This window comes from Strix uralensis, chromosome 4, assembly GCF_047716275.1.
Source record: "Strix uralensis isolate ZFMK-TIS-50842 chromosome 4, bStrUra1, whole genome shotgun sequence".
NCBI classification, from domain to species: Eukaryota; Metazoa; Chordata; class Aves; order Strigiformes; family Strigidae; genus Strix; species Strix uralensis.
In genome coordinates this window covers 114717870-114744149 of record NC_133975.1, presented here as the reverse complement: position 1 = coordinate 114744149, position 26280 = coordinate 114717870, and the positions used below count along the sequence as shown (strand labels likewise).

The 26280-nt window shown below is 40.2% G+C and overlaps 2 protein-coding genes across 7 annotated transcripts in view; one reads left to right on the top strand and one right to left on the bottom strand.

The window, feature by feature from the left end:
* The window catches only part of DGLUCY (D-glutamate cyclase), a 48040-nt gene extending 29606 nt beyond the window's left edge, over window positions 1-18434 (bottom strand). For 2 of the 3 annotated variants that reach the window (XR_012628943.1, XM_074868613.1), the window contains exon 1: window positions 18053-18434. The gene's annotated coding sequence lies outside the window, so the exon portion shown is untranslated. The remainder of the gene's footprint in view (window positions 1-18052) is intronic. The other variant, XM_074868610.1, reaches the window with a different exon arrangement.
* Window positions 18435-18665: 231 nt separating this feature from the next.
* Window positions 18666-26280, top strand: part of RPS6KA5 (ribosomal protein S6 kinase A5) — an 82074-nt gene continuing 74459 nt past the window's right edge. For 3 of the 4 annotated variants that reach the window (XM_074868603.1, XM_074868602.1, XM_074868599.1), the window contains exon 1: window positions 18666-19293. In XM_074868603.1, coding sequence (XP_074724704.1) covers window positions 19221-19293 — 73 coding nt within the window. In that variant the 5' untranslated portion in view covers window positions 18666-19220. The remainder of the gene's footprint in view (window positions 19294-26280) is intronic. The other variant, XM_074868608.1, reaches the window with a different exon arrangement.

The following is a 26280-nucleotide window of genomic DNA, read 5'->3' as shown; positions in this document are numbered from 1 at the left end:
GGAAGGCCAGATTTGGAGGGTGAATACTTTTTTATTCAGAAATTGTGATCAGTTTTTGCCACGTGAAGCTCTATGTCATTAACCATTTCTGCATGCTGTTCTCAGCGCACTGGTTGAGTACAGGTGGCTGTGTGCAATGAGGTGCTCATCTCTGCTGAGGTGATTGGAACAGGACTGGTTCTAAGCCTCATCTTTATAACTGATTGTGAAGAATATGCTCTATTTCCCCCAAATTCCACAACTCATGCTAGTAAAAAGGCTGTTGAAAGGGGTGTTACTTTATCCTGTTAAAAGACTTTGCTGCTCTCAAGAGGTGTACCCTTGCCTGTCATATCACTTAGAGATTCACTAGTTTCTATCTTTAAGCCTTGTCTGGTAACAAAGTTAGTTACTGTATATCAAGGTAAGAGTTAAATATTCAACAGTAACGCTTGGAAAAAGTGACCAATACCATCCACCCTCAGCAAATAATCTGCAACTGAACATGAAGCAAGAAAAAATGCAGTTCCAGACAAGATTTAATGAAGAGGTTGCTTTGTCTTTCAGATAAATTGTATAATGGACAGAGTAGCCTCTTTGCACCACCCTATTGTTTGCATGTCCCAGGCTATTTCTTGTTTCCTCCCTCTTTCTTCTGTCTGCAGTGTGCTTCTGTCTCTGCATTTTTACTCCCTGAGCTCAGACCTCTATCTCCATAACTCTAAGCTGGACTGAACTTTGTAGGTCTTGCTTCCTTGGTTTGTCTGACTGCATCCTCTGGCAATATGGGAGTTTGGATGTCTTCTCTCCTCTCACTAGCTCTTTTAAATTTATATACTTGCTGTATGTCTCAATTGTACCTTAAACTCTCTCTCAATTTTCAACCTTAAATGAGCTTTTCATTTTCTCAGTCTGAGACAAAAATTAGAAATCATAAAAGACAATAAATGAACAAATGGTTTCCTAGACTTGTAAGATGCAGACTCCTCTAAGCCTCAGTATCTATACTTATGTGTAGGTATATATATATATCTCCCTTTTCAATATTACAGATAGGGTTGGATTGAGCTACAGTTTATAAAACATTTTTACAATCTGCAGAGCATAATCTCTTTAGAGAAAAAGAAGGAAGCGCAGTAAATGAAACATTTTGTATTACCTTAGAGCTTTCAAATGAAAAAGTGAATCTGTAAATTTTGCAGATATTAAATATGAGCATAGATTCTTTCCAGGCCCACATTGTAAATTATTCATTACCAAAGAAAATGGAAAAATGTCATTTAAGTGTCAGAAAGATTACACTTTGAGATGCAGTGGGTGTGTCCATACTGCTGTGCTAAACCACGCCAGATAAAAAAGAATAAAAAAATTATATAATAACACAAAAGGATTAAAACATCCTTCAGAAGTGCCAGTGTGACTGCTTCACCTTTACATGTGTCAAGTAAATTCGTGAAATAAAACTAAAAACATATAGTATTTCTGTGGTTTTAAAAATGGATCACATGAGAATAAACAGCCTGTAAAAAGTACTCCTGCTAAGAGTAACAAGTCGATTTGAAGCCTGCAAAGTAGTTAATACCAGTTTTTGATGTCACAGATTACAGGTCTGTTTCTCCATTGGTACTGATACACTAATAAGAATATGGTTGAATGCAGTGGCTTTTCAAAGTGTTATCTAGAGACTTGCTTGCAAGGAGCCCAAAGACTCTTACGAAACAGTCTTGCATTGGTTATATCACTTTTGTCCTATTTTCAGTTTAAAGTTTGATGATAAGGATGGGTGGTGGCATGTAGAGGTTCATTGGCCAAAAAAGTGCAGGGGTCACTACTTAACACTGCTGGGCAGGTTTTTTTAGATATTGTCACACAGATAGCTTACCCAAAGCTACTGCTGCTCTAACAGGAACAGCAAAGTAACTTGAAACATGAGTCAGCCCACTGGCTGCCTTTACTGATACATAATGGAAAGTAATCTAAACTAATTATAATCTAACAAACCCTTTGTGTACTATGTCTTGCCCTAGTATGAATGTGGTTACAGTGGTTTGTTAACGTAAACATGGTTTAAAATGACCTGCTGTTCAATCATCAAGCTGATCTGAAATTCTGCCAATAGACTTCCGTGAAAAGCACAAACTTCTCTGAAAATTTACTCCATTTGAGTTTCCAACTGGGTGTCTCAGTTATACTTGTGATGTTTTATTTGAAGAATCAATTAATGATCCTTTTTCTCCCCATCTGCTATGAATCATTTCAAAGCACAGAAGTGCTTTGTGTATCATTCCAAAGAGGATGTGCTTTGTTTATTTTCAGACAGCGGCTCATCCAGCAAATTAAGATTTAACTTTACATTTGAAACACAGGGTATTTGCCTTTGAAGATTATGCACCTTTAGATGAGGGCTGCAAATAGAAATTTAAATTAGTTTCTATTAGTGTTCTCTCTGCTGCTTAAAGCAGCTAGCCTATACTCAAGATCCTGCAGACTGTGTCAGGATGAGAAACTGATGATAGAATCAATGTATCTTTGACGCAATCTGGTTTACTTGCAAAAAAAAAACCACACAATGTTTAGTTTCTCCTGGTATATTAAGAACAAATAACAGAAAGCAATTACCAGTTCTGAAGCAGCCATTTCAGACAGCGCTGCACGTTAGTGCGACATGCCTTGCACAGGCTCCCTGAACTTCCACCACTGCATTTGTATTATTTTACACTCAGCTTCTGCTCTAGGACAAAATTAATTGTTTCTCAGGTGGAGAAATATGGGCAGAGACTAGAGGATAGTTCACACCAGGGCCCTGCCCTTGCATGGGCACAATCTGTGTAAGATCTCAGTTGTTTAGGCTTTTTTGTCCTGCAAAGGATGAGGCCTCATGACTTCACACACCCTTCCAACCCCTTGGGTCATATCCTAATACCTGCATACCCTGTCCCATCATCTTACAAAAACACGTAACCAACAAGCTTTAGAACAGCCACCTCATTTACGTGCACCTTTGGCAAGATGCAGCACGCATGTAAGAGGAGACAAGGACCTTTATCGAGGTTAAAAATGCCACTTTCACGCCTTTGACTTTATTGACAGGAATAATCACCAGCTACAGTAAGAAGAGACAGCAAATGATCTACCAGAGGTTGTTTTCATATAAGATGACAAGAAACGCTTATTCAGCTTCAAGAAATGGAGGGTGGTATTTAAATATAGTTTCCCAGTCTACACTGAGTGACAGAAGATCTTTAGAATTGCTCCACAATTTTCTGGGCCAGGTCCAGCCAGCAGTTCTCTGTCTTGGCCTCTTCTGGCACTGAGACAGCCAAAGGATGCAAGAGGACCTGGCCTGCAGGCCACCAATGCCACCCTCTCCCCTGTCCCCTGAAGCAGCACAGCCCAGCTAGCAGAGTACTGTACACTGGAGCCAAGGCGATGACTATTGGCTGGATAAAAATTCCTGAAGTGAGGAAAAATTTTTCTTCCCAATCTTACTCATGCAAAATGAAAGTGGAAGTCCATAGGACAAAGTACAGTGACTTGCGCTCCTTTGTTTGCAAGGCAGCAGCCACAGGTGCTTATTTTGATAAGAAAGTATGTCACCACCTAGGTTACACCCAGTCACGTCATGCTGGTCACAGGACTGATGGGGTGCCCATTCCTCCCAAGGAATTCCATCTGGAGGGGAGCAGGTGAGTGATGTTCTGCTCCCTACACACCATAAAAATAGTACCACAGTCCCAAAAAAACATGCCATGTTCCTGCTGTCCGGTCATTCAGGCTACCCCCAGGGTTATGCCATTTCTTTTGGGTTCACATGTCTGCTAGCAGGTGCTAAATCACTGCATCTATTGCTCTTCAGCAAGCAATTCTCCTCAGATATGGTCACTAATGGAATGATTGCAGCCTATGCATTTACACAAAGACAGTGTCCTTGAAATGTGAGTGTCTCAGTAGGCTGTGTCTGGGGAATCTCCAGTGAATTGTACCTCTCCAAACACTACCAAGAACAAACATCCTTGCTTCCACAAATACCCACGATGGAGATATACTGACTTTTGCTGTTCCACTGCCTCCTTCAGCTTAGTCTGAGCAGTACTGTGAACAGCTTAAAAGGACTGAGCACCATTTTCCTGATGGAACACCTGGCTTAAGCAGTGCTATTTGGATAACCAGGTGAATCAGGCAGGCTCTGCAAGAATACCTCACTGTAACTTCCAGGAGTAAGTGTAAATAAAGTGCTGTTAGCGACTGTGCTATGTGATGGCAAATGGTATGCACTTGGACTGTTATTTCATCTTGGAGCATTCACACTGCCCACATATTAAATGTTAATCTGCACTAAGGATGCCTGGACAACTTTGTTCTGCAGCATCCATTCCATTTGGAAAGGCTCCATGAAGTTTCAGACAAGTTATGGCTGCATTACTATGTTTTCATTACTGCATACCTGACAACTATGGTACTGTGTGGCAACTACAGTTGTCACGGTGATCTGGAAACTGCCCTTGATGGTCTGTTTGGTGCAGCCAGGCACCTGCAGTCACATTTGTACTCTACCTGCAAGAGCTCAGGGCCTGACTGACCGACACTGAGTAGAGCAGCGTGATGAAAAGGAATAGTGATAAGCAGTAATATCAATAATCAGACATATACTCTAAGGCTGACAATGACCACAATCCCTATGGAGAAGAGAGTGCTGCTTTGTCCCTAGTGAAGATGCCCAAGCTCTAGAAACTACAGATGATACATACTTATTTGGTAAACTGCATTACAGAGCCCATAAATCGTCAGTGACAATGTTCACCATCCTTGAACTTGTGAAAAAGAACTTGAAGAATTAGTGAGTTACAATCCTGAACAGTCAAAGCCCCTTGTGGTGGGACCCAAATGAAGATCTGTATGTCATTCATAGCTCTTCTTCCTCTGCCTTACAGAGACAATATGAGACTCTACACGATGTGAACATTTGAGGACCTCAGCTTGGTAGTAACATGGGGTATGGAAGACCTGGATGATGTGGCAGTTCAACATAGCAAATGAGTGTTGCTACACTGACCTGATTATCCAGTCATCTGTAGCAATCAGGAATAAACTAGTTTTATAGACAAATGGCAGTCACACTGACCATGGGAAGAGAGGTTCTGCAAGTGGTGTGTTGGTGCTGCAGAGTACCAACAGTGCCTCCAGTTGTCCTCTCCATTTCTGAACTCATAACAGTCATTCAAGACCAGCATATGATGTAATTCCACTTGGAAACTGTCCTCATCCACCAGAATAATCCTTGATGAAGCAGGGAATGAGTTACCCTGTAGCCATAGGCTGCAATGGTGCCTACTGTCTAGAAGAAAGATGGGCTTGAACTGAAGCACTGTGTTCTGAGAAGGAAATCCCCAATTACCTTACACTTTTAAATTAAGGGAAAGGATACAGGCCCTTATCAAACTGTCCTGGACAGCCTGATCCCACAGCATGTGAATGGTTCTGATGCAGTCAGTCTGTCATGGTATCCTCAGAGCGTCACCAGTGGCTGTGCAGCAAGTACAGGGGAGAAGTTTAGGAGCTCTGCTAGGCTTGGGTCCTAACATAGGTCATGTGAAGGACTTCTCATATAAGTTTCTGGTTACAGACTAGATCAGGTATCGGATGACTAAATGCTGTCAATCTGTTAGCCATTCAGTGGTTTATACAATACACTACTGTGTTCAATGCAGTTACAGCAGACTGATTATCTCAAACCGTTGTCTTCATGTGCAGTTTCAGCAGAGAACTCAAGATGTAGCTCATAGAATTAATCCTGAACTTTTACTGATTTTCCCTACTTTCTGTGGGCAAATAGAGTAAGACCTGTAAGACTATCACGCTCATACCTTTTACCACCATTAAAATATATTTTTTTTAAAAAGCAGCTCGGTGTTAAAGAGATGACTCATAATGCTGCAGCTCCAGTTAGCTGACTTGAAAGAGATGTTAATGTCATCATTCTGATTTTCATTACCAAACAATAAGAAGGTAAGGGCTGAAAATGTCTTACGCATCTATCACCTCATTTTCTATTTAAAATAAATAAACTGCAGAGGTTGGTGTATCTTGGTGTGCTCTGCTTTCAAAACTCCATTTTAATACAGATTTGAGCCCATATTTTGTATAGAAGCAACACAGAACAAAATATAAGCTATTACTATTTTTTGTTTATTTATTTACTTATTTAGGGTTTTGTTCCCAGCTATGGTTGAGGTAATATGCATAAAACCTTGTCTCGGAGTTTACAGTTTAAGGACTCAAACCTATAGCATTTCTATGAATGTAAATACCAGAGATAAGTAGATAGGTAGTCCTGTTGAGTTCAAGGACAGATGAAGCGCTTAAACATTTGCTGTATTGTACTTTATCTGCATATAAGCCATATACTATACACAGATCTAAGTAAAGAAAGATGTGACAGAAAAGTTACAGAATCACAAAATCGTCTACGTTGGAAAAGACCTTGAAGATCATTCAGTCCAACCATTAACCTAACAATGACAGTTCCCAACTACACCGTATCCCTCAGCACTATGTCGACCCTACTCTTGGAACACCTCCAGGGATGGGGACTCCACCACCTCCCTGGGCAGCCCATTCCAACGCCTAACAACCCATTCTGTAAAGAAATGCTTCCTAATATCTAGTCTAAACCTTCCCTGGTGCAACTTGAGGCCATTGCCTCTTGTCCTATCACTCATTACTTGGTTAAAGAGAGTCATCCTCAGTTCTCTGCAACCTCCTTTCAGGTAGTTGTAGAGGGCGATGAGGTCTCCCCTCAGCCTCTTCTTCTCCAGACTAAACAACCCCAGTTCCCTCAGCCATTAGTTTAAAGTAAAAACAGAAAAAGACATAAGCAATACACATGCTTTTTATGAACACGTGTATGGAACAAGGTAACACCCTTGATATAAAATAAGTTAGAATTAGTATTGATGAATCATACAGTTTGGAAATAAGGTTTAGCTCTTTTTTTGTCTGCTTAGCAACTATCGATCCTTTTTTCTGTTTTCTGTATACATGCCAGATCGGCAATTGCGATAATGTACTTCCAAATTCCATATTCCACCTATTTAGGAGGTGCTTTAAGATATTAAGTTTTGAATAACCATTTTTGTTCTCAGATTTTTTTCACGTAACTTATCATATATCCTAAGTATGGCAAACGTGCTAAGTTCTGCTTTATTTTGTTTTCAAATGGGAAAAGACTCTTGGCTTGTTTGAGCATTAGGTTTTGATCTGGCTGAATTCTCCTCTTTCTCTGTAATGGATTTTCACTTTCCATTACATCATACAGCCTTAAGAGCTTCATGGTATAGATTAATGCATGAATAAAGTCCAAATAATTCAAAATATTATTACAACAGTATTCTTTAGAAAATAGGATTAAAGCTACATCAAGCCTACTATCCTGACTTTGATAGTGGCCAATAATGCACACCTAAGGAAGAGTTTAAAATCAGATCAAACATTGACAAAACTTAGCTCATATATCCTTCCAGCATGCCATGACCTATAGTTCAGGAACTTTGGAGCTAAGGGTGATTTCTTTGTAGAGGTTAATGTAAAAAGTGATAGACAAGTGGACTTTATCCTGTATAACTACAGTTTGCAGCATATCATATGAATTCCAGTAGCTACCTCCCAAATTAATCTACTTGAGGAACTCTCTAGATGCAAAAGCCAAGAATTTTGCATGGATTGTTTTATTAGGATTCCAGTTCCAAGGCTGATATATTTAAAAGTAACTAAACTATCTTTATATTAGAATTCAATCCACAAACACAGACATTCTTTTAATCCTAATTCCATAAATATATATCCTCTTGAGACAAGCATCTTAGAAGAGTGTTCCAAATTCAATTAATTAGCTATTACTGGCAATATCTTCTCCCAAAGAAGGGTCAGACTACACAGTATATGCAGTGAAAAAAGACAAGACAAATTAAAAGCACTCAGCAGCTTGCATTAATGGGCTCCAAGTGTATATGTACAATTAAAATAGAGCATTTACATTTGCAAAAACTGAACTGTGAAAATCTATGGGGTTTGTCTCCAAAAGATTAGTCAAATGTGTGGGTTTTTGATTGTAAAGGAAAGGAGTAGTGAGTTTGTTTCAAACCTAGCCTATTTAGCTAGTTTCTCTTTTAATATAATTAGTATGAAGACATACTTTTGGGACCATCTAGAATTTTGAAAATGGAGTGAATATTTAGGATCAGCATTTCTGGACAGAAAAAGATAAATGTACAAAATGGATAATTGCTCAGTTACTTGTAAATAAAAACAAAGAAAAATCATATAGAGCAGGTTATATTGTATGATATATTGCTATATCATACCTATCAGGAGGTATTTTTAATACTATGCAAAGATGGAAAAACATTATCATTTGAATATAGACTGAAGGTGTTTCTCACTACAGAAAGGAGAGAGAGGACTTTAATCAGCTGAAAGGAAGATGGACAGGCATCGGTTACTAGAACCCACTATGATTTCCGGTCAGACTGATGGAGCAATAGAAGACTGCTGTTAAAAAAAACATAGTTACTACTGCTAAAACATTTGAAAAGATGATGATAACTAATGACTTTCAAACTCCATTCTCTACTGATAGATTTCCCTAATGGAAAACTCTCGTCTATTCTCATAATACTTGTCTTTGCAAATTAACCAACCTTGACATAGAAAGTTTGGTATACAAGGCTAATTTTGAATCTCTTAAGCACTTCAAACTGCAGATATATGAGATATACAATCACTGTGTCCATGGGAGAATTGTCAGAAACAATGCAAGTTCACTGGAGCATGAAAATACAAGACTGGAAAGAAGTGAGACTTTCTTGCTTGACATCAAAAATATAGTTTATGAGAAGGCATATAAAAGAATATGAAACCATATATCAAAATTAGCAAATCTGTGGCCTTCTGATCAAACAATAAGCATGCTCTTTTTTTTCCAATTTACTGGAAAGTTTAAAAACCTAGGCATACTGAGTAGCTTTAGTTTGGAAAATATTACACAATATTTTCCACTCCTTTTGAAGAAGGAAATTATTGCGATCAGTACTTGGTTTCAAACTCCAGGAAAAAAAAAAAAAAAGTGTGTGCATATATGTATAATATATATGCATTCATTCCATGGTTGTTCACATAAAGCAAACTGTTCTCAATTAAAGAGTTATTTCAAGACTGCATAAACTTAACAGAATAAAAGACAGTCCAAAATGAGTATCTTATAGTTCAAAGAATAGAATGATCTGTATGTGACTTTTCCATGGTTACTAAGTATATGGAAGAAAATATGCAAAACAAAGTGTATTAAGCAGGCATTGTTTAGGATATAATCTGTGTATATTAAAAATAGCTAAGAATATTAGCAGAAATATATCTAACTTCAGTGGTCTTGGATTCATTAGCTCTGCAGAGGTCACACATCTCCAATGTCTTTCTTAAAAATAAACAGAAATAGAGGATACCATGCTTATACGTGGCCCATTTTATTCCCAATAAACATGTATTTTTGATGGACAACCAATTTCTGACCTTTATAGTAATTACGAGCTTCAGTGAAAAAGTCAAAGTTTTTCCAGTTTTCAGTTGTGCTCTAAGGACTTTCATCATAGCACATTAATGAGAAATTTTGGGGGGCACCTTTTTGTTCTGGGTCTGTATAGTGCTTAGCACAAAGGAGTGCCAATCGATAGCAAGGGCACTTCAGCATTACTGCGGTGTGATGTAGTCTCTTACCTGCACTGAACACTTGTCCTGTGACTAAAACCATAAGCATATGTTTTCAATTATAGATTGAAACTTCTGCTGAAAATAACCTTAATACCATCTATAAAATAACATCTAGAATTAATTCATTAGATCTTTTTGTAATAAATCAGAATACATTTGTGGCTTCTTTGAAATAGCTTATGAATATTGTAGGTAACTTGATTGCTTGGATATTTACTGCATGAATATGTGGTCTCAGCAGGTAGATGCAAGACAAGCAAATAACCAGGAAAGAGATAAAGCCTCTCTGAAGTAAATAGCTGAAGATTAGCAATGAACATTCTATGAACAGGGGATAGTAAATTATTAATAAGATGGATAGGCAGACTTTCTTTAAATGTTTTGGTTTTATTGTTATTCTAGACAAGGCTCTTTTTAAATAAGACTGTGATTTCTATATTTGTCACTTTTAAGAATCTCAACAGTAATAAAGTTTCCAAAACCAAACAGAACAATCAAATCAATAGGGCCAAAATAGATTGAATTGTAGCCCAAAGCTTCAACTATATAAGAATCTTCAAGTGTGAAGCTTCAACCCAGAGAGGTAAAAGCACTGAAAGGAAGAGACAAGTGATGATGTGCAGATGTAGAGCATCACCTGCAACTATGACATAACATCCTTGACTCTGTAACTGAAGGCAAATTAATGGTGCTGCTACTCTGTAGCAGAGGTGGGGGTGGAGGGAGATGGGGGGAGAGCTGCTCTCCTGGGGCCTGTGGGTGGGGTGAGAAGGCATTTACTTCTGCAGGGAGGCACTGGGAAGATGAGGCAACTGTTGCCTTACAGGAGGAATGATTACTTTTTCATAGGATATCTTAAGACAGAAAGGGTACATAAAAGGCTACAGAAAACATGGTCCTGATCTGGCAGGGAGAGACTCGGTTTTTGCAGAAATCCCCTTCATCTCCTCCCTATATATCCATCAAAGGATAGCACTCCAGGACTGCAGTGGGTTCATGCCCAACCCCAAACGATTTATAATTCTGTTGCTTTGGCACTTGCTATCCAAAAGCAATTATTTTGTCTTATGTATAAACCAAACCAGTACCTCGCACTTGTCCACTGTCCTCAATCACACAGCTTTCTAAAGGAAAATATTGTCACACAGTAGAACAGTTTAACCAATTTATTATCTAAAGACTTAGGAAAATAATAGAAAACATCTCACAACAACTCACTACCACCCAAAACTAAATGCTTTGGTGGGAAGATATTGTAAGGCCATGTTGCAGATATATGTTACTCAGAGAATAAGTGATTAAGTTGAAGTCATACCCTAACTTCTCTGCATATTACAAGTAATTCTAAGAATCTGTGGAGTTCGCCTCACTTGACTTTCCATTTTGAAGATGCATCTCATTAGTCATAGGCAGGCAACACTGAGTCCAATGGGAAGCAAATCACTACAGTTTCTGTAATGACATGCTGGATTTGGTGTAATAAAGTCTGGTTGAATAGGAATGTGTTCTTTTGAAGCTGGAGAGAGATGTGGTATTCGTGTAAATCTCTATCAAATCCCTGAAAATGCTGTTGGGGTGAGGGGGTTGAAGTAGCTCAGAGTTAATGCAGTTATTTGCAATGTCAATAATCTGCACTGCTGTAATGTTCCCCATCAATATGTTAACAAACAGGCACAACAGAAAAGTAACTTTGAATGTGACATGTTGTAAGGAGGAGGATGCCAAACCTCACTCTTAGCTAGACTTAATAAATGACAGCCAAAGGAAAATTGCTTAATGGGACATTTCTTTGCATGGAAGTCTAACAGTTCAGAGAAAATGCAAATCCTGAGGAATTTACAAAAGGAGTGTAAAATGCCTTCGGACCAACCGGGGTTTTGATAGCCTCTTGAAAGACTGTCACAGCAGACACTTTAGAAGAGAAAAGAGGTGTATTGAAGTGAGGGTTCTAACATCTAAATAACCTAGGTTTCCCCTATAAGCTCTTTACCTAAGAAAAATGAAAGAAATGATGCTGTGCATGGATTACTGAAAGCTCAGAACTAGTGCTTGGTGCATAACCTGTATCTACAGCAAATATTTTACTGGACATTTTGAGGCGGGGGGACTAGCGTTTCACATTCTGGGTTTGCCTATGAAATGGGGTCAGATCCAACAAAAGCATGGAGGAGATAAAAGATAACAATTATTCACTCTCTTTTTAAACTAAAATCAAACTAGCAAATGGCAAAGTCAAAGCAAACAAATGGAGGTCTCTGCTCATAGACTGCATAGTTAAACCTCAGACGTTTCTTAGCACAGTGACACTATGCAGCTCCTATTGCCCAGTGCTGGAGATGGGATGCTGAGCTAGACATACCCTGGTTTGTACTCTATATCTCAATAAATCAGTATGGGATGAAAAATTTAAGAAAAACAGTAATGAAATGATAGAATTGCTGAGTACCAGTTACTGGTTAGCTCTAGTCCCAAGATGTGCAGTTTACAGTACCAGTGTCAATTATGCAACTTCAGTTAAAAATCCCCATTGTTTTAGATGTATTGAAAATTTGTTATTTATTATTATAGATACTGATTTTACCACCTGATTCTTCACAGCAGTATTTTATATCTGGTGTGTCTTCTTGGTATCATGTTTATCTCCTGTTCTTATAATCCTTTTTTATTTAATTCTTGAAAACTAAGGGTAATCTTTCAAATCTTTTGTTAAAACATTTTCCTGGTCCTTTTAAAGAAGTTTTAAGTTGTAATGCTGCTTATATTAAATCATATTGTATTATATCATATAATATTATATTACACTATGTTAAGAGGTGCCTTCTAGTCACCTAATATAGTACTTGAAACTATTGGAGTTTTTGTATTTATTCTGAGGAGCTCCAAGTTCCTTCCAAACTCCAGAAGATATACCATCTGGGTCTGGAATACCTTTCTCCTAATTTATCCATCTGTTTCAGGATTTTCTCTTAAGTTATTTCAATTCATGGGAGCATCTTATCTTTTTCAATTTAAAAGAGTAGGTTCAAAATCAATAACCATACAACTTTTAACAAGGTAAAGGGAAAAGGAAAAAAGGAATAACTGCAATATTGTTCACTTCATTAAATCTCTTTGTTGCTCTGTGGTAATTTAACAGATGCAGTATCTTTAAATATGTCAGTAGAAAAGAAGTTCTGGAAAATAACTTAGTAGTTTTCATTTATGCTTTTCCAAAACTGCCTTTCCCCCTTCATTTTATGTGGCACTTCTTTTCACTTACCTCCTTTTTGGTAGGCTCTCTTTAAGAACTACAACACATACCTTTAAGCTCTGCCATTTAATCACTTTTTTTCTCATGTTTTTGCTTCCTTCTTTGGGGGTGGAAAGCAGATGCATGGCTTCTGCAACTATCAGGATGTACTCACGGTCTCCATGCTGAGTTCAAAGTTTTAATTTCCTCATCTCTAGCTTTCAGATCATCTTGATTAGTTTCTCCTTTCTAAAGTCCCCTTCTCCAGTTCACAGTCAGTTTTCAAGATAGTGAGAATTCATATGTGAGTCTTCTGCAATGGATTGAGTTTAATTACACTGCAGTCAGTATTACTCAGAGGTTTAATGAGACCATTAAATGTAGAACAGCCCTCTGTGTTTCTTCCAACAAATTTGAAAATAATTTCAAATTATTGTGAGTGAATGAGGATTAAGATCCAAAAGTAAATTCTTTGTATTAACTAGAAATTCCATTTCTGCCTAGCTTAAGCATTTAAGCAGATCAGAAATTGAAATAAACCCCTATTTCTGTTTTATTAGATAGCGCTGCTTCCTTTCCCCTCTGGACAGTGTTCATTCATTTTCCTTTTCCTCATCAGAAATCAAGTAGCATAAATATTTTCATTCTTTCTCTTTTATAGCCATGTAGATTTTTAACAATTAAACCTTTGAAAGTGTTGCCTGGAACAGTAATTCTAACTGTACTGCAACTGAAGACAAAATAAATTAATTTTCAGTGAAGAAATTAATACTAACGGAAACAGGACTTAAGTTTAACCAAAGATGTAACCCTAGAATCAGTAACACATCTTCACTTATATGCACTCTTTCAAGAAACGATCCATTTCCTGACAGAGTTGTACCACTTCCGTTAAGAGAATTATTAGGCTTGGATGTTTAGCATAACTTCTCCTTTCATGGTAACACATTAAGTGGTTTTAGAGAGATAAAACTGTTGGCCAGAGCTGTTTCATACAGAAATGCTTTAAACAGCAAATTACCTACCCAATCTAATTTTCTGACAGTTATCAAGCATAAAATGTGCAACTGCAGATTTTTAAAAAATCACAGAGAATATATGTAAACTAGAAACTAGATCTAATACTGTACTGAAATCTCACACAAAAGCTGTTTCGTGTCATGACTGTCTTCACGGGGAGTCTTTCCCTAAATTCATTTTGTGGTTTCCAAAATTCGATCCTCTTTTTCCCTTGCCATGCAAATGTTCTCCATGGAGTGATTAAGGGGAACATTTTGTATCATCTGGCTTTCCAACACTTGTACTTTGAAAATAACACCTATTTCTGTAACAATTCAATGACCATAAGAAAGTGCCAGACGCCTCCAACTTTAGCTCCATAGAAACTACGTTTTTCATATGCAGCTCCCCTTCAGAAAGAAAGCAAATCAAGTACTTCAAAACTGTAAAAGTGACACCCTGGAAGTATGCAGCCACAGCACTCATTTTCTTCTTTCTTTCTCTCTCTCATTTCCTCTCAGAAGTCTGTACACAGTATTTCAATTTCACCTCAGCCCTCAAACCAGCTTGGCACACCACTTCTTTTAGAACCAAAAAGGAAATGTTGTGACACTTTTTCTTAAATGAAGTTCAATAATATCTTTCCATGTGGGTATTTCCCACAACATTTTTTCCTCCCTCTCTTCACAATTAGGAATGGCAAGTAAATACACATATTTTTGAACAGTTGTGTTGTGGGGTAGAGAAGGGACATCTATCTTTAGAACTCTGTTACTCCATGTTCCCAAACTTGCAGCACATGCTCAGCCCAAACATTGAACTGTTGGTTGATTGACCTGTCAGGATGCTCTTATTGTACATATGAACATGAAAATGCTACTTAAAAAAATACATTTACACTATGGAGGGAGAGTGGCTCTGCATCACCCCATAGCTTTTAATCGTTTCTACATCAAATATTTTTCATTTTAACACTGGAGAGGTAATTTATGGAATGCACATCATAGAGTATTTTTTTGTTCAGTGTCATAGCACACACATAATTATTTAAAATGCAAATAACATTTTCAGTCAGTTAACTTGCACTCAGTGCTGCACTTCTAAAAACACAGTTTACATAGCAAGGGTGGTTTTACTTCTCCATATTATAAAGGAATCACTTACAGACCATTCTGTACTCCCTGTGGGTCTACAGCCCATCATTGTTTCTGTACTTTCACATGCCTGCTTTGGCTGCAGGCTCAAGCCAAATTTCCTCCCTCATCTGACTCTGTGACTGTGTTAGTGATTTAAATGAGACAAAGGCAGAATCTGAGTGCTGCCACATGACAATCCATACTTCTGACTGCTGGCATGCTTCTGGGAATGCTTGGGCCCCTGACTAGTACTGTCCCAGGCAATGTCCTTGTACAACTTGGTGGCTAGTACAGCTCAGTAACAGTTTGCAATCTGTATAAATCCAGTAGGCAGTATAGAAAAGGGAAAGAATTCAGCTGTGTGCATGCAAGCTATGCCATGCTATGTCATGCCACTTGCCCTGACACCTAAAGAACGAGTCCTAATCTGCTTTATTTTCTGGTACAGATGTAGTCTGTATGTTTCCACCTACATCGAAATCCTACCTACCCTTAAGGCTGACAAAACTGTGTCCTTTTACAACCAACCACAAAGCCATGTGATACTGCTCCAAAGACAAAGGTGATGGAGGTAATGAAACCAGCCCACTATGCCTGGACCATTCCCCTGAAGGCAGGTCCACTCTTAAATCAAGAACACAACCAAGTTTAATCCGCCACTGCTCCCAAAAGTTCAGCTGCAATGAAAACTTGAACATAGTCTTGTACTCATGGACTACTGACAGGAGGTTTAGGATTTCAGTGCAAGTATAGCTCTTACGTCTGTCAAAAGGTGGGATTCTTTCCAAGCATTCAGTAGGGCTGCTTTGCTGTTTCTGGATATGACACGAGAATCCTGCTGCAAAAATATTTTAACACTAGAGTTTGTTACGCAAAGTCTTAGTTTTTTTTAATGGAATGACCACGTTGCTCAGTTACTTTTTCCAAGGTGCAAGCAAATCAGTGGGTCCCTCAGTGATAACAATTAACTTTCAGTTCATGCGACAGTACTTCCTAGCTCAATCACAACTTAAACTAAATATACAGGGTAATGACTGTGTCTTTCTACATGCATAGTCAGCAGCTACCACAATGGATAATTAACATTGGTTCGATGCTTTAGGGTTATTGCCTCATTCTTCAAAGCTATTTTAGCTGAAATTTAAAAGGAGAAAATGTTTCAGCCTGAGGCATATAAGCAGATAAAGTCTGTCAAGCTATGAACATCTGAAACCAAGACTATTAGCAACTACTGGATATTCATTGCCAGCTGCACTCACACTGAGTGCTAGTAAGGAACTGAGTGGAGTCAGATTTCAGTTTCTCTCTTCTGAGGCTGCCAGGGACAGTTAGTCTGAAGTGTAGGCTAGTAAAGCCACTGGATGAAATACAGTACTAGTCTTTTTAAAATCTAACATCTGGGACACAGAATAATCAGAAGTGGTTGTTACTCCTGGTAAAGAAGAAATAAAACTGACACTCCCCACCAGCTGTACAAAGGAGCCATTAGTTACAAACATGCAAAAATTTAATTTAATAATGAAGTTTATCAGTTTATTTTGTATTTTCATTATTTTTCCTTTTGTAGCTTAATATTATGCTGATATAAAATTTACTGTCTCTGCAATAGAGAGGCTTCCAAAATCAAGTAACAAAAGTTAGTGAATCGATTATTTTTCAGTTTGAAAACATCTTCTGTGATCAGACTTTCTATATTTATAGTCTTGATGTAATACTGTCAGAAAGGTAGTAACTGGATGGTAATTTTCACTGAAGTTATGTGTGTACCATATCCTACAGGCAGATACCTCAACAGAACACCTGCAACATTCTGTGGAAAACACCTTCAAAAGTTTTACCAGGAATCCTATGAAACCCTTAGATAGTATTTTTAATTTCTAGGAAGTAAACTGATCCCAAAAGTGTCCTAAAAATGAGGTTTGGTATTTAAACTGTTCTACAGTAGAAAGCTCTTATCAACTTTAAAGAGTTCAACTCACTCTACAGGAAACTGTAGAAATGTGTGTTATGTATATATGTACATGCATTTTTTATATAGATGCGTACACACACACAAAAATATATAATACTGGAGTGTGAATAAAGAATTAACAGAAAACATTTTATTTCACTGATCTTTGATGTACCAGAATCAACTCTGCGTGAACAGAGCTGTTGTATGTGACATCTTGTTACACAGTGTCAAAGGGTAAGAAGCAACACCATTCAAAAGCAACACATCAGAAATTAGTGTAAATTAGAAATGGAGAGAAAAGTGATTTACGTGATCTGTCTCAAGGAAACGTGGACTGCTTTAGATGTATCAGATTGCTTCCAAAACAGAACAGACCGAGAGGCCTAAGTGAGATGAACAGGTCTAATACAATTCAAAACAAATGTTCCTTAAAAGCGAAATCAAAACCCGCTGTCAGGGTAGCGCGTGCCACGCAGCTAACAGGACCAAATGAAGATGCCCCAAGCAGTGCAATGCGAACCGGGTACTCGGATGGGCCCACCCAGCGCATTCTCCCACGCCCACCTCACAACACACCAAGGCAGGCGACCCCCTAGCAAGCACCTCCCGAGCCGGCATAACCAACCAAGCTCCTCTTTGCTTTGTGACCTTTCAGCGATCACAAAGCTTGTTTTTATCTTCCAGTAAATCCAGCCTCTTCAACCTCCCAAGACGACAGCTCCGCTCGCTGCCCTGCGGCTGGGCCGCGGACGCCGCTTACTCCCCTCGCCCGAGCCGTCGGGCCCTCCGCTCCCGGCTAAGGGCGACGGCCGCCTCAGGGCGGACCCGGGGCGCCCCGGCCCGGAGCCAAGCCTGCGCTCACCCGCCGCCCGCGGGCCCCGCCAACCCACGCCCCCATTTTGTGGGGCCCTGGAGCCCGCGAGGCCTGAGCGCGCTCCGCACGGCCGCGGCGCTGTCAGCCGGCGCTGAGCGCTGGCCTGTCGGCGGACATACCGGCCTGCCGCAGGGCGGCGGCGGCTCCCCAGCTGCCCCAGCCCAAGGAGCGGCCGAGCCGCGCCGTCCCGCGCCGCACGGACGGGCCGCCGCTGTGGGTCCGCACACACCGCCCGCGCCGTGCGGGGAGGCGGAGGTTCAGCGGGCGGTCAGGGCCCTGCGGAAAACCCTCCCCCACTTGCCGTCGCTCGCTCCTCCCTGCCCGGTCGCGCCCCTCGGCGAGGGGATACCCTGCTACCCATCCCGCTGCCACCTCCCCCGCGCGAGGGGGGTCTCTGCTCGCCCCCCCACTGTCGCCACTGCGGGGGGGGGGGGGGCGCACGTCGGCTCCCCCCTCCCCACGAACGATAGACCGGCCCGTAACCCGAAGGAAGGGCGCCACCGCCGCTCCCTCAAGTTGATTGCCAGCCCCAGCAGTCAATCAGCGCCTTCCCTTTTCTCCAGGCAACCCAGCGCCCGCCCTCAAGGGGGGGGTGTGGGAGAGGCGGGCGGGAATGTTTACAAACAAGATTAGGGAGTAGAGGGATTGGGGGGAAACCGGGGGGGCGGAGCCAGCGATTGGCGCAGCCGCTGATCCAATGGGGGAACGCGCCATTCGGCGGAAGGGCGGGGACAGGGACGTAGCGCGTTCTCTGGCCAACAGCCGCCGGCGCTCGCGGGCGCGCGCGCCCAATGAGCGCTCGGCGGAGGGAGGGAGGGGGCGCGAGCGTCTGAGTAGGAGCCGCTCCTGGCGGCGCCCCCCCGCTCCCGTCTCGCTCAGCCTATCCCGGCTGGGCCGCGCTCGGCTGGGCTCGGCTCGGCTCGGCTGGGCTCGGCTCCGCTCCCTGCTGTTGGGCGGGGAGGGCGGCCGGAGCAGGGGGGAGGGGAGCCGCAAGGACATGGGCTGTCTCTGAGGGCCGGGGGAGGGAAGCCGACGTGCGTGTGCTTCCCTGTATTTTAATAACTGTTTGTTGTTGGGTGGTGTGGGTTGTGCTTTGGGGTTTTTTTTCCGTTTTCCCCAAGGCGAAGGGGAGAACAGTCGCCCCCCGCCCCTAGCGCGCCTGCATGGCTTCTCTCCCCTGGAGCGCCCCTGGAAAATAAAATCCGCCTCAGGCCAGGTGACGTCCCCCCGCCTCCGCGCTCGCACACACGGGGAGCGGCAGAGGCGGGGGAGCGCCCGCCTGTGAACATGGAGGGACCCTCGGGCCCGGCGGAGGAAGGGGAGCTGCCGCTCCTCACCGTCAAGCACGAGCTGAGGAACGGTGAGCGGGGCGGGCCTGGGGGACCGGGGCGGCCGGGGGAGCTCATGGCGGGGCGGGGGGGGATGGCGAGCGCTCCTGCCTGAGGGGAGGGTGGCGGAAAACGCGGGGGGTGGCGGAGGGGGCCCGGGCTGCCGGGACTCGGGGAAGAAGTGTTGAGGAAGGAGCTTCAAGAGAGTTGGTCGGGGCCAGTAGCGAAATCTCGGTGGGGAAGAAAGAGGATGAGCTGAAAGACATGGGCAGGAGCGTGTCTGATGGGGGCGGGGGCCCTTTTTATTTCTGAAAAAAGTATTTCAGTTAGACTTCTGCGTATTTGGCCGCCCTGTCCCACTTCCCCAGTGGTATTTGGCGCTTTTGAAGGAGCGAAGTGTTAGCCTGCTTTTTTTTTTTTTTAATTATTAAATTTTGTGTTTGACTTTTATGGCTATGTCAGTATTGGGGGGGCTGTTTGTTACAGTCCTAAATGATGTCGTTTTATGTGACAGCTTTTCTCTGACCTCGGTGAAATGCCGGAATTGTAGGGAGGGGAATGTGCCAACATGTAACTGCGGTTATCTGTCTTTTCAGTCTGTGAATCTTCTTGTATCTCAGTAGTTGCTTGAAGACCCTCTGGAGTAGCTCAACATGTGAAATGTGTATGACCTTTCAAGATATAGCAGAAATGCTCTGTCGTAGGTTGTTGTGTTGGGGAAGATCTTCATATATTTTTAATAGGGACTCTGTGCTTCTCGGAAGTTTCCAGGCAACTTGAATACTGCAGTAAATCTAGATTTACTGTTAATTTAGAAGTGCGTGTAAAACATAACGAGGATGTATATTCTCTGTATTTATGAACAATGGAGGTGCTATTAGTTCTTCATTCCTCTTCTATCATCTTTTTTCTCCATGATGAAGTAAAAGTAAGTATATGATACTGTTCATTGCAGAAGTTTGAGAACCGCCCCCCGTCTTAATGTAATTGACACTCGCTAATGGGCCGATGGGGAAGGCAGGTGGTGGTGCTGGGTCTCTTCGGTCGCGTTCAGCCCTCTGTCCCCCTGTCACTCGGGTTTAGGGGCTCAGTGGAGGTGCCCCAGCGGAACCTAGCTATCACTGCAGCTTAAAAAAAAAAAAAAAAAAAGGCGCTCTTCCTGATAGCTACGCAGAAACCAAAGGGACTGTAGTTTCCTTCTTTCAAGAAGAAGCAAAAGAGCTGGTCGAAAACATACTTGTCTCGTTGGGTGTTGGTAGATTTCAGTGTGTAGGAGAAAAAGGGGTAAGGGGAAAGGAAGTGAAATGCATTTATTCTATATATTTACCTAGATATGTCTAGATTTCTTTTATAAAAGTTGAGACAGCACATATCCCTATGGGATAGTTATTTAAAGATAGTTTGAGGAGTAAAAACATTCATATAAACTAGGCAGAGAGTTGTTTAATAGAGCATAATAAGCAATTTTCATTTTGATCCTGATCTTAAAGCTTATAGATTCAGGAAGTACCAGTACTTGCTTTTAATTTAAAAATTCTCTACCTTGTGTCTTTTTAAGCTTCTGAAATTCAGCTTAATAGGAATCAGTTGCTTCTCCCCTCCTCATTCTCTTTTCCTTATTAAGTATTTAGAAAACTCTGCTTTCTGAAAAATGCTTTCTAGCAATGGCTTGTCTATTTCTGGAGCATTAGGGTGGAGGAGGGAGCTGCTCTGCCATGTACTCCTGGGAGACTCCTACTCCTGAAGGTGTCAATAGTGTCATCGCTATGCAAGACGTATTGAGATACTGTTTCAGAACTTATCTCTAGACAATGCACAGAGATACGATCATTTGAGGAGGAAAATTGCAGTCAGCTTCTGTTGATATAGAAATACATAAATAATCTACAGGATACTTTGGATATTTTTCTTAGTTTCTTGTACTGGGTCTGGCTGTGTGGGTGCCGAGCTGCTGGCTAGGGTCAGCCCACCACAGTTTTAAAGTGTGCAGCATGATAATTTACTTCTGCTTCTTTTGGGGAACGAGGGTGAGGGGATGTGCAAGAACTAGAATTGGAGCCAGTGGATCTTTGTTGTTCTCAAATGAATATCCTTTTAATGTGTGATTTGTTTAGATTCTAGTGTTCCCCTCCTCTCTGTGTTCTTTCTTTGATGTTGCTAGCTCGGTGACTAATTGAATGATCGAAAGTAGCTGTCAGTTGGCAGATGAAAAAGAGGTCAGTCTCCACAGTGCTTTGAAAGAATGTACTATTGTGGTAGAAATAGTGGCTTCTTTGAGAAGGGAGTGTCTCATTTTCGTATTGTGGAAGTTGTTGCTTGAACCTCTTGATAATAAACTCAAAGTACAAAGAATTGTATATTCAAATCAACTAAATGCAGGTGAACCTACAGTTATACTTTGCATTTGCAGTTACTTGGGTCCTGGAATTGCTCTAAAAATATTAAATGAGTTAGACAGGCATTGATTACGGTCAAGTGAGTAAGTGACCATACTGTAAAACTTGAATTTGAGATGAAATTAGTATCTTCAAGAATGAAACAGATGATTGTTGTTACCTTTAAGCAAGTATTCCGGCATATGAAAATGCACAGTTAGAGCATATGCAGTGCTATTTCTACACAGCTCCCAACTGATTGTTAACCCTATCATACCATGGTTTGACTTGTTTTAAACTTTGACTTTGAAATTACAGTGCTGGCTTTGATATCTAGGGTGAACCTTAATTTTAGTTCTATATCCTATATTCTTAGGGCCCTGAAACTCCTCTGTTGTGTGACCAGAAAGCAATTGCTGAAAAAACATCACTTCATAGGCATGTAGATTGGGTCTGTGATAGGGAAGGAACTGCCGTGCATAACACTTGAGTGCCTCTGTGAGATGCCATGTGATTTGCTGTATTACCAATACTCTGCACTGCTCTACGTATATATGTTTTATTTTAATGATGCAAAGGATCAGAATGTCCCCCTGCTGCTGGGGAAACTGTAAGCATGCATGTGCTTCAATGATCGTTCCTTCAGTTGGTTATTTTGCAGATTAGACACAGCAGTGACTTTTAGGACACATTTCAGTTAATAATGATCTTCTCATAGTATATTTAGCAACTCTTTTTTTCTTTTTTCTTTTCCTGTCACACAAATAATTTCTTCCTCAGTAGAAACTTCACAGTTCAGCCACTTCAGAACAGTCACCATTTTTCTTTTCTCACTTTGGGAAGGAAATGAGTTTTTGGGGAAGGTGGAATCACCTCCTCTTTTTCAGGAAGTAGATGAAAAAGTATGCCAAAGATCAAACGGTAGGAAGTGGTGACTGTCTCTGATTCTCACTGAACCTCTACAGTGAAAATAATAAGAAAATGAGATTTTCTGCAGCATCTGTTTCTGGTATCTTGTAAAGGAAAAGGCTTTATTTTTTTGAAGGCTAACCTTAGAGTTAGTACAACTGCTAACCTTTTTGGAGACTTAAGAAGTTATGTATTATTTACAATGAAAAAAGAAAATGTGAAGAGGCAACAATATTCTGTTTTGTGGTAATGCTGTGGAACTGAACAATGGCAAATGTAAAGCCTATTAGAGAAGATTTTTCTGTGTGATGAGGAAGTATATGGGCAGAAAGGGAAAGACTTGTGATGTAGGAAGGTAAGAAGGAAATAGTTAACGGTGAGGATTTCCCCCCCACCTCCTGTTGGCTTCTGTTGTAGCTCTTGTTTTTGGGGAAAAAAAAGAGGATCAAAGGATCCTGAACCTTCAGTGTATGTGACTAGGAGGTTGCCCGTCTTGCAGCATGCATGTGCACTTCCTGCTTTGCCCAGTGAGAGGCAGAGATTAGCAAAACTGGGATCCTGAAGGGAACTTGGGAGACATTCCATGAATGGGCAATAGGCTGTATATATGTTTTGTTTTGCTTTAAGATGTTATTCTTTTCCTTTTGCCAAGTTCGTTTTGAAGAGGTACTGGATTCAGTTTAATGCTATCACAAACTTTGGGCTAAAGAACTTGCTTTAGTTTGTAATTTGTCTGACTGTAACACGTGATGTGCACAAGTCATGTATAGCCCAGAAGTCAACATAGCAATGGGCTGCAGGGCTCCTAGGGCAGAATAATTTGGAACTTCCACTTGAGTTAAATAGTCTTAACTTACAGTTCAGTATGAAACTATAAAAGGCTTCAGACAATAAATACATGGACTATTTGAGGGGTTTAATATTGCAAATTCTTAGTTACCCCTTCTTGTATGAGAACTTAAACTAGAATGGATTTATTTGTAAACTGTAAGGTTCATGTATCATCCTAAAGCATTGTGAAAATTCCTATAGCTGAAAAACACAATGAATCATACATTAGAGTATTCAGCCTTTGCTATGGAGCTACACCTGGCACCTCCACAGTATTCTGTTTTTTATTTTTAAAAGGAAACGTTCTTATGTAAGTTTAAAGACACTTCTAAAATTATGTTTTCTCTAAGACTTACATTTTTTTTATTTGACTCTAGGTACTAGCTCTGTACATTGTTTAGAGATCAGGAGATATTAATAGTTGAATATTTCAAAGCTTGGGTTGCTTTTACTTCTACTTTTCTTTTTTGAGCACTAAAATATATCTGCTCTTATATTGCTGTGGGAAGGATGGAGAGTGTTTTAAGAGAGTAAGTTTATGAATCATCCTTAATACAACTTAAATCTCTGGATTTTACTCTTTACAGAATCAGTACTTTCAAATAATATTTTGTAGTCTAGTCTGTAGGAATTTGTTCTTATTTATCTTCTGGTAACTTTGATTATGATAAGCTTTGATTATGAAGGAATAACTATTGATCTTCTTTTGTTGTTTTTTTTCCCAGGCTTTGGAATCTAACAAACCTGGCTAAAATGATCTGTAAAAGGGTCCGGTACCATTGCTTATTTTGCTCTCATTGCATCAGTGGTATTCTATAAAATGTCTAATATAAACAAGGACCAGGAGTCGCAGTCTTCATTGTCAGCCTGTAGCTTTGTTCCAACGTATTCTAAATGTGGTGGTTTAAAAGCTTGTGCTGGTACCATAAAAGAGTTGGGAGACTTACATGCCCCTTTAATGCACTTCAGGGTTTTATTCAGAAGGCAATTTAGAAAACACTTGCTAGAGTTGCTTAAACATACGAGAAAGCCTGGGTATCTGGGGGTGTGATCTGCAGCTATATTCTTGATGTAAATATTTCTGTTAGATCCCCTTCATTGCTTGGCATCATTTCATATCTTATGGTAAACATTCTTTCTTTCTCTCTCTTCCCCCCTCCTCTCTTTTTAAACCATTATACAATCCTAATGATGAGGTGCAAGCTCTGCTAAGATTTCTTTGCTTCTGACTCATTCTGTAGATAGGCAGATGACCTGATTTACGAAGGACTCCTGTTACACAGTCACTTTATTTGTTTTTGTGTTTTGTTCTGGGATCTATTGTGACTGTTTCCTCTTCTGTGTTTTTTTTTGTTGGCGTCTGTAAATATTTTGTGCTGGCTTGGACACGGACAGATGGTTATAAAAGCTTTACCTGAGAGAGGATAATTCTGAGGATAATTCTTAAGTTTACTGGTTAATGTTTGCATAAAGTAATATGTAAATACCTTCCATCAACCTTTAAATTGTCAGTTGCTCTTCTTTTGTTGATAAATTAATCTACATTCTGTTACTTTTAACACTATGTCCAAAGTGCTTGTGATTGAATAAAGTGTTGTACTGATTCCTGATGATAAAGACCAAACTTGATTCCTATCTTGTACTTAGATATAATTTCTTGTTTGAAAAGGTATGCACAATCTTTAGATATCTGGTATTTTGATCTTACTGTTTCAACTCTGTTCAGCATTAGATTATCTATAGCAACTGTATTCATTAGCATCTTGCCTAATTACATTTTGGGTTCTTCTGATTATTATGTCATGTATAGTGTTACTGCACATTAAGCCTCTAGCTAACCATGAAGGTGCTTCTAGGTTGAATCTTGGTGACCTCATAGTGATTCATCTCACAGTAATAACAAACCTCATAGCAAAATTGCCTCTGTAATAGCAAAAGGGCTACTGCTGATGAATACAAATGGATCTTAACATGGAATATTTTCCAATTCAGACTATTGTGAGTCTGGATCATTAATCTCAGATGTCCACACTTTTATCTTTATTTCAGCTTCTCATGTGCAAATGATAACTTCGGTGGGATAGTCTTCTGCAGCTTCAGTCTGTTTTCATAATGGTAATGATTAGTTTCCTGTCATGTTCCCCACAGCATTTCATGCTTCTGAATTTCCACATACTGTATTCTGCTTAGCTAGTACTTCAGAGGTCTTAGTCATCTTTGGCTCTGTAAAGTTTTGGCTTCCATGCCTTCTAGAATAGGATCAGCAGCTTTGTGAGATCTTGAATTTTTTTTTCAGTTCAGATGGTCTTCTCCTTGAGCATCTAATATTACAGAGAATGAACAGTTGTCACCCCAGTTACCTTAGTATGGTAGATCCTAGAGTTTGGAGTAACATGAGTTGCATTTTCTTTTCTTTAATGTGAATTCAGAACTGTATATATGTTTTATCTTTGCTCTAAATTTTTTTTTGGCCTAAGAAAAATGCAGGTAGTCCTTGAGATGGTATGCTTTTTAAATTCCATTTTAAGTTTGTAAGATAGTTCCCTGTCCTGATGAAATGGTGACCTGATGATTACTAGTTGGTGATGGTCTGTCAGATTTCAAGGACTGTGTAATATTTTTCACTTCACAAATAGTTCTCAGTTGTTGTAACCAGTTACAATCAAAGTATAATTTTATATATAGTAGAAAAATGGTATAACATCCTATATGCATTTTCTTTAGTGTCTTAACAAGCAATAGTTGTGTGGTTACTGTTAATATGGTGGTTGGGGTGTTTTTTTGTTTTGGAGTGTTTTTTTTTTTTTTTCTTCCCAGAATGGAATGTGCTAGTTTTGCTTAATTTCAAGGAAAAACACCCAGTCTTCACTCTGAGTAAGGGATAATCTCAAGTTTGTGTTCATA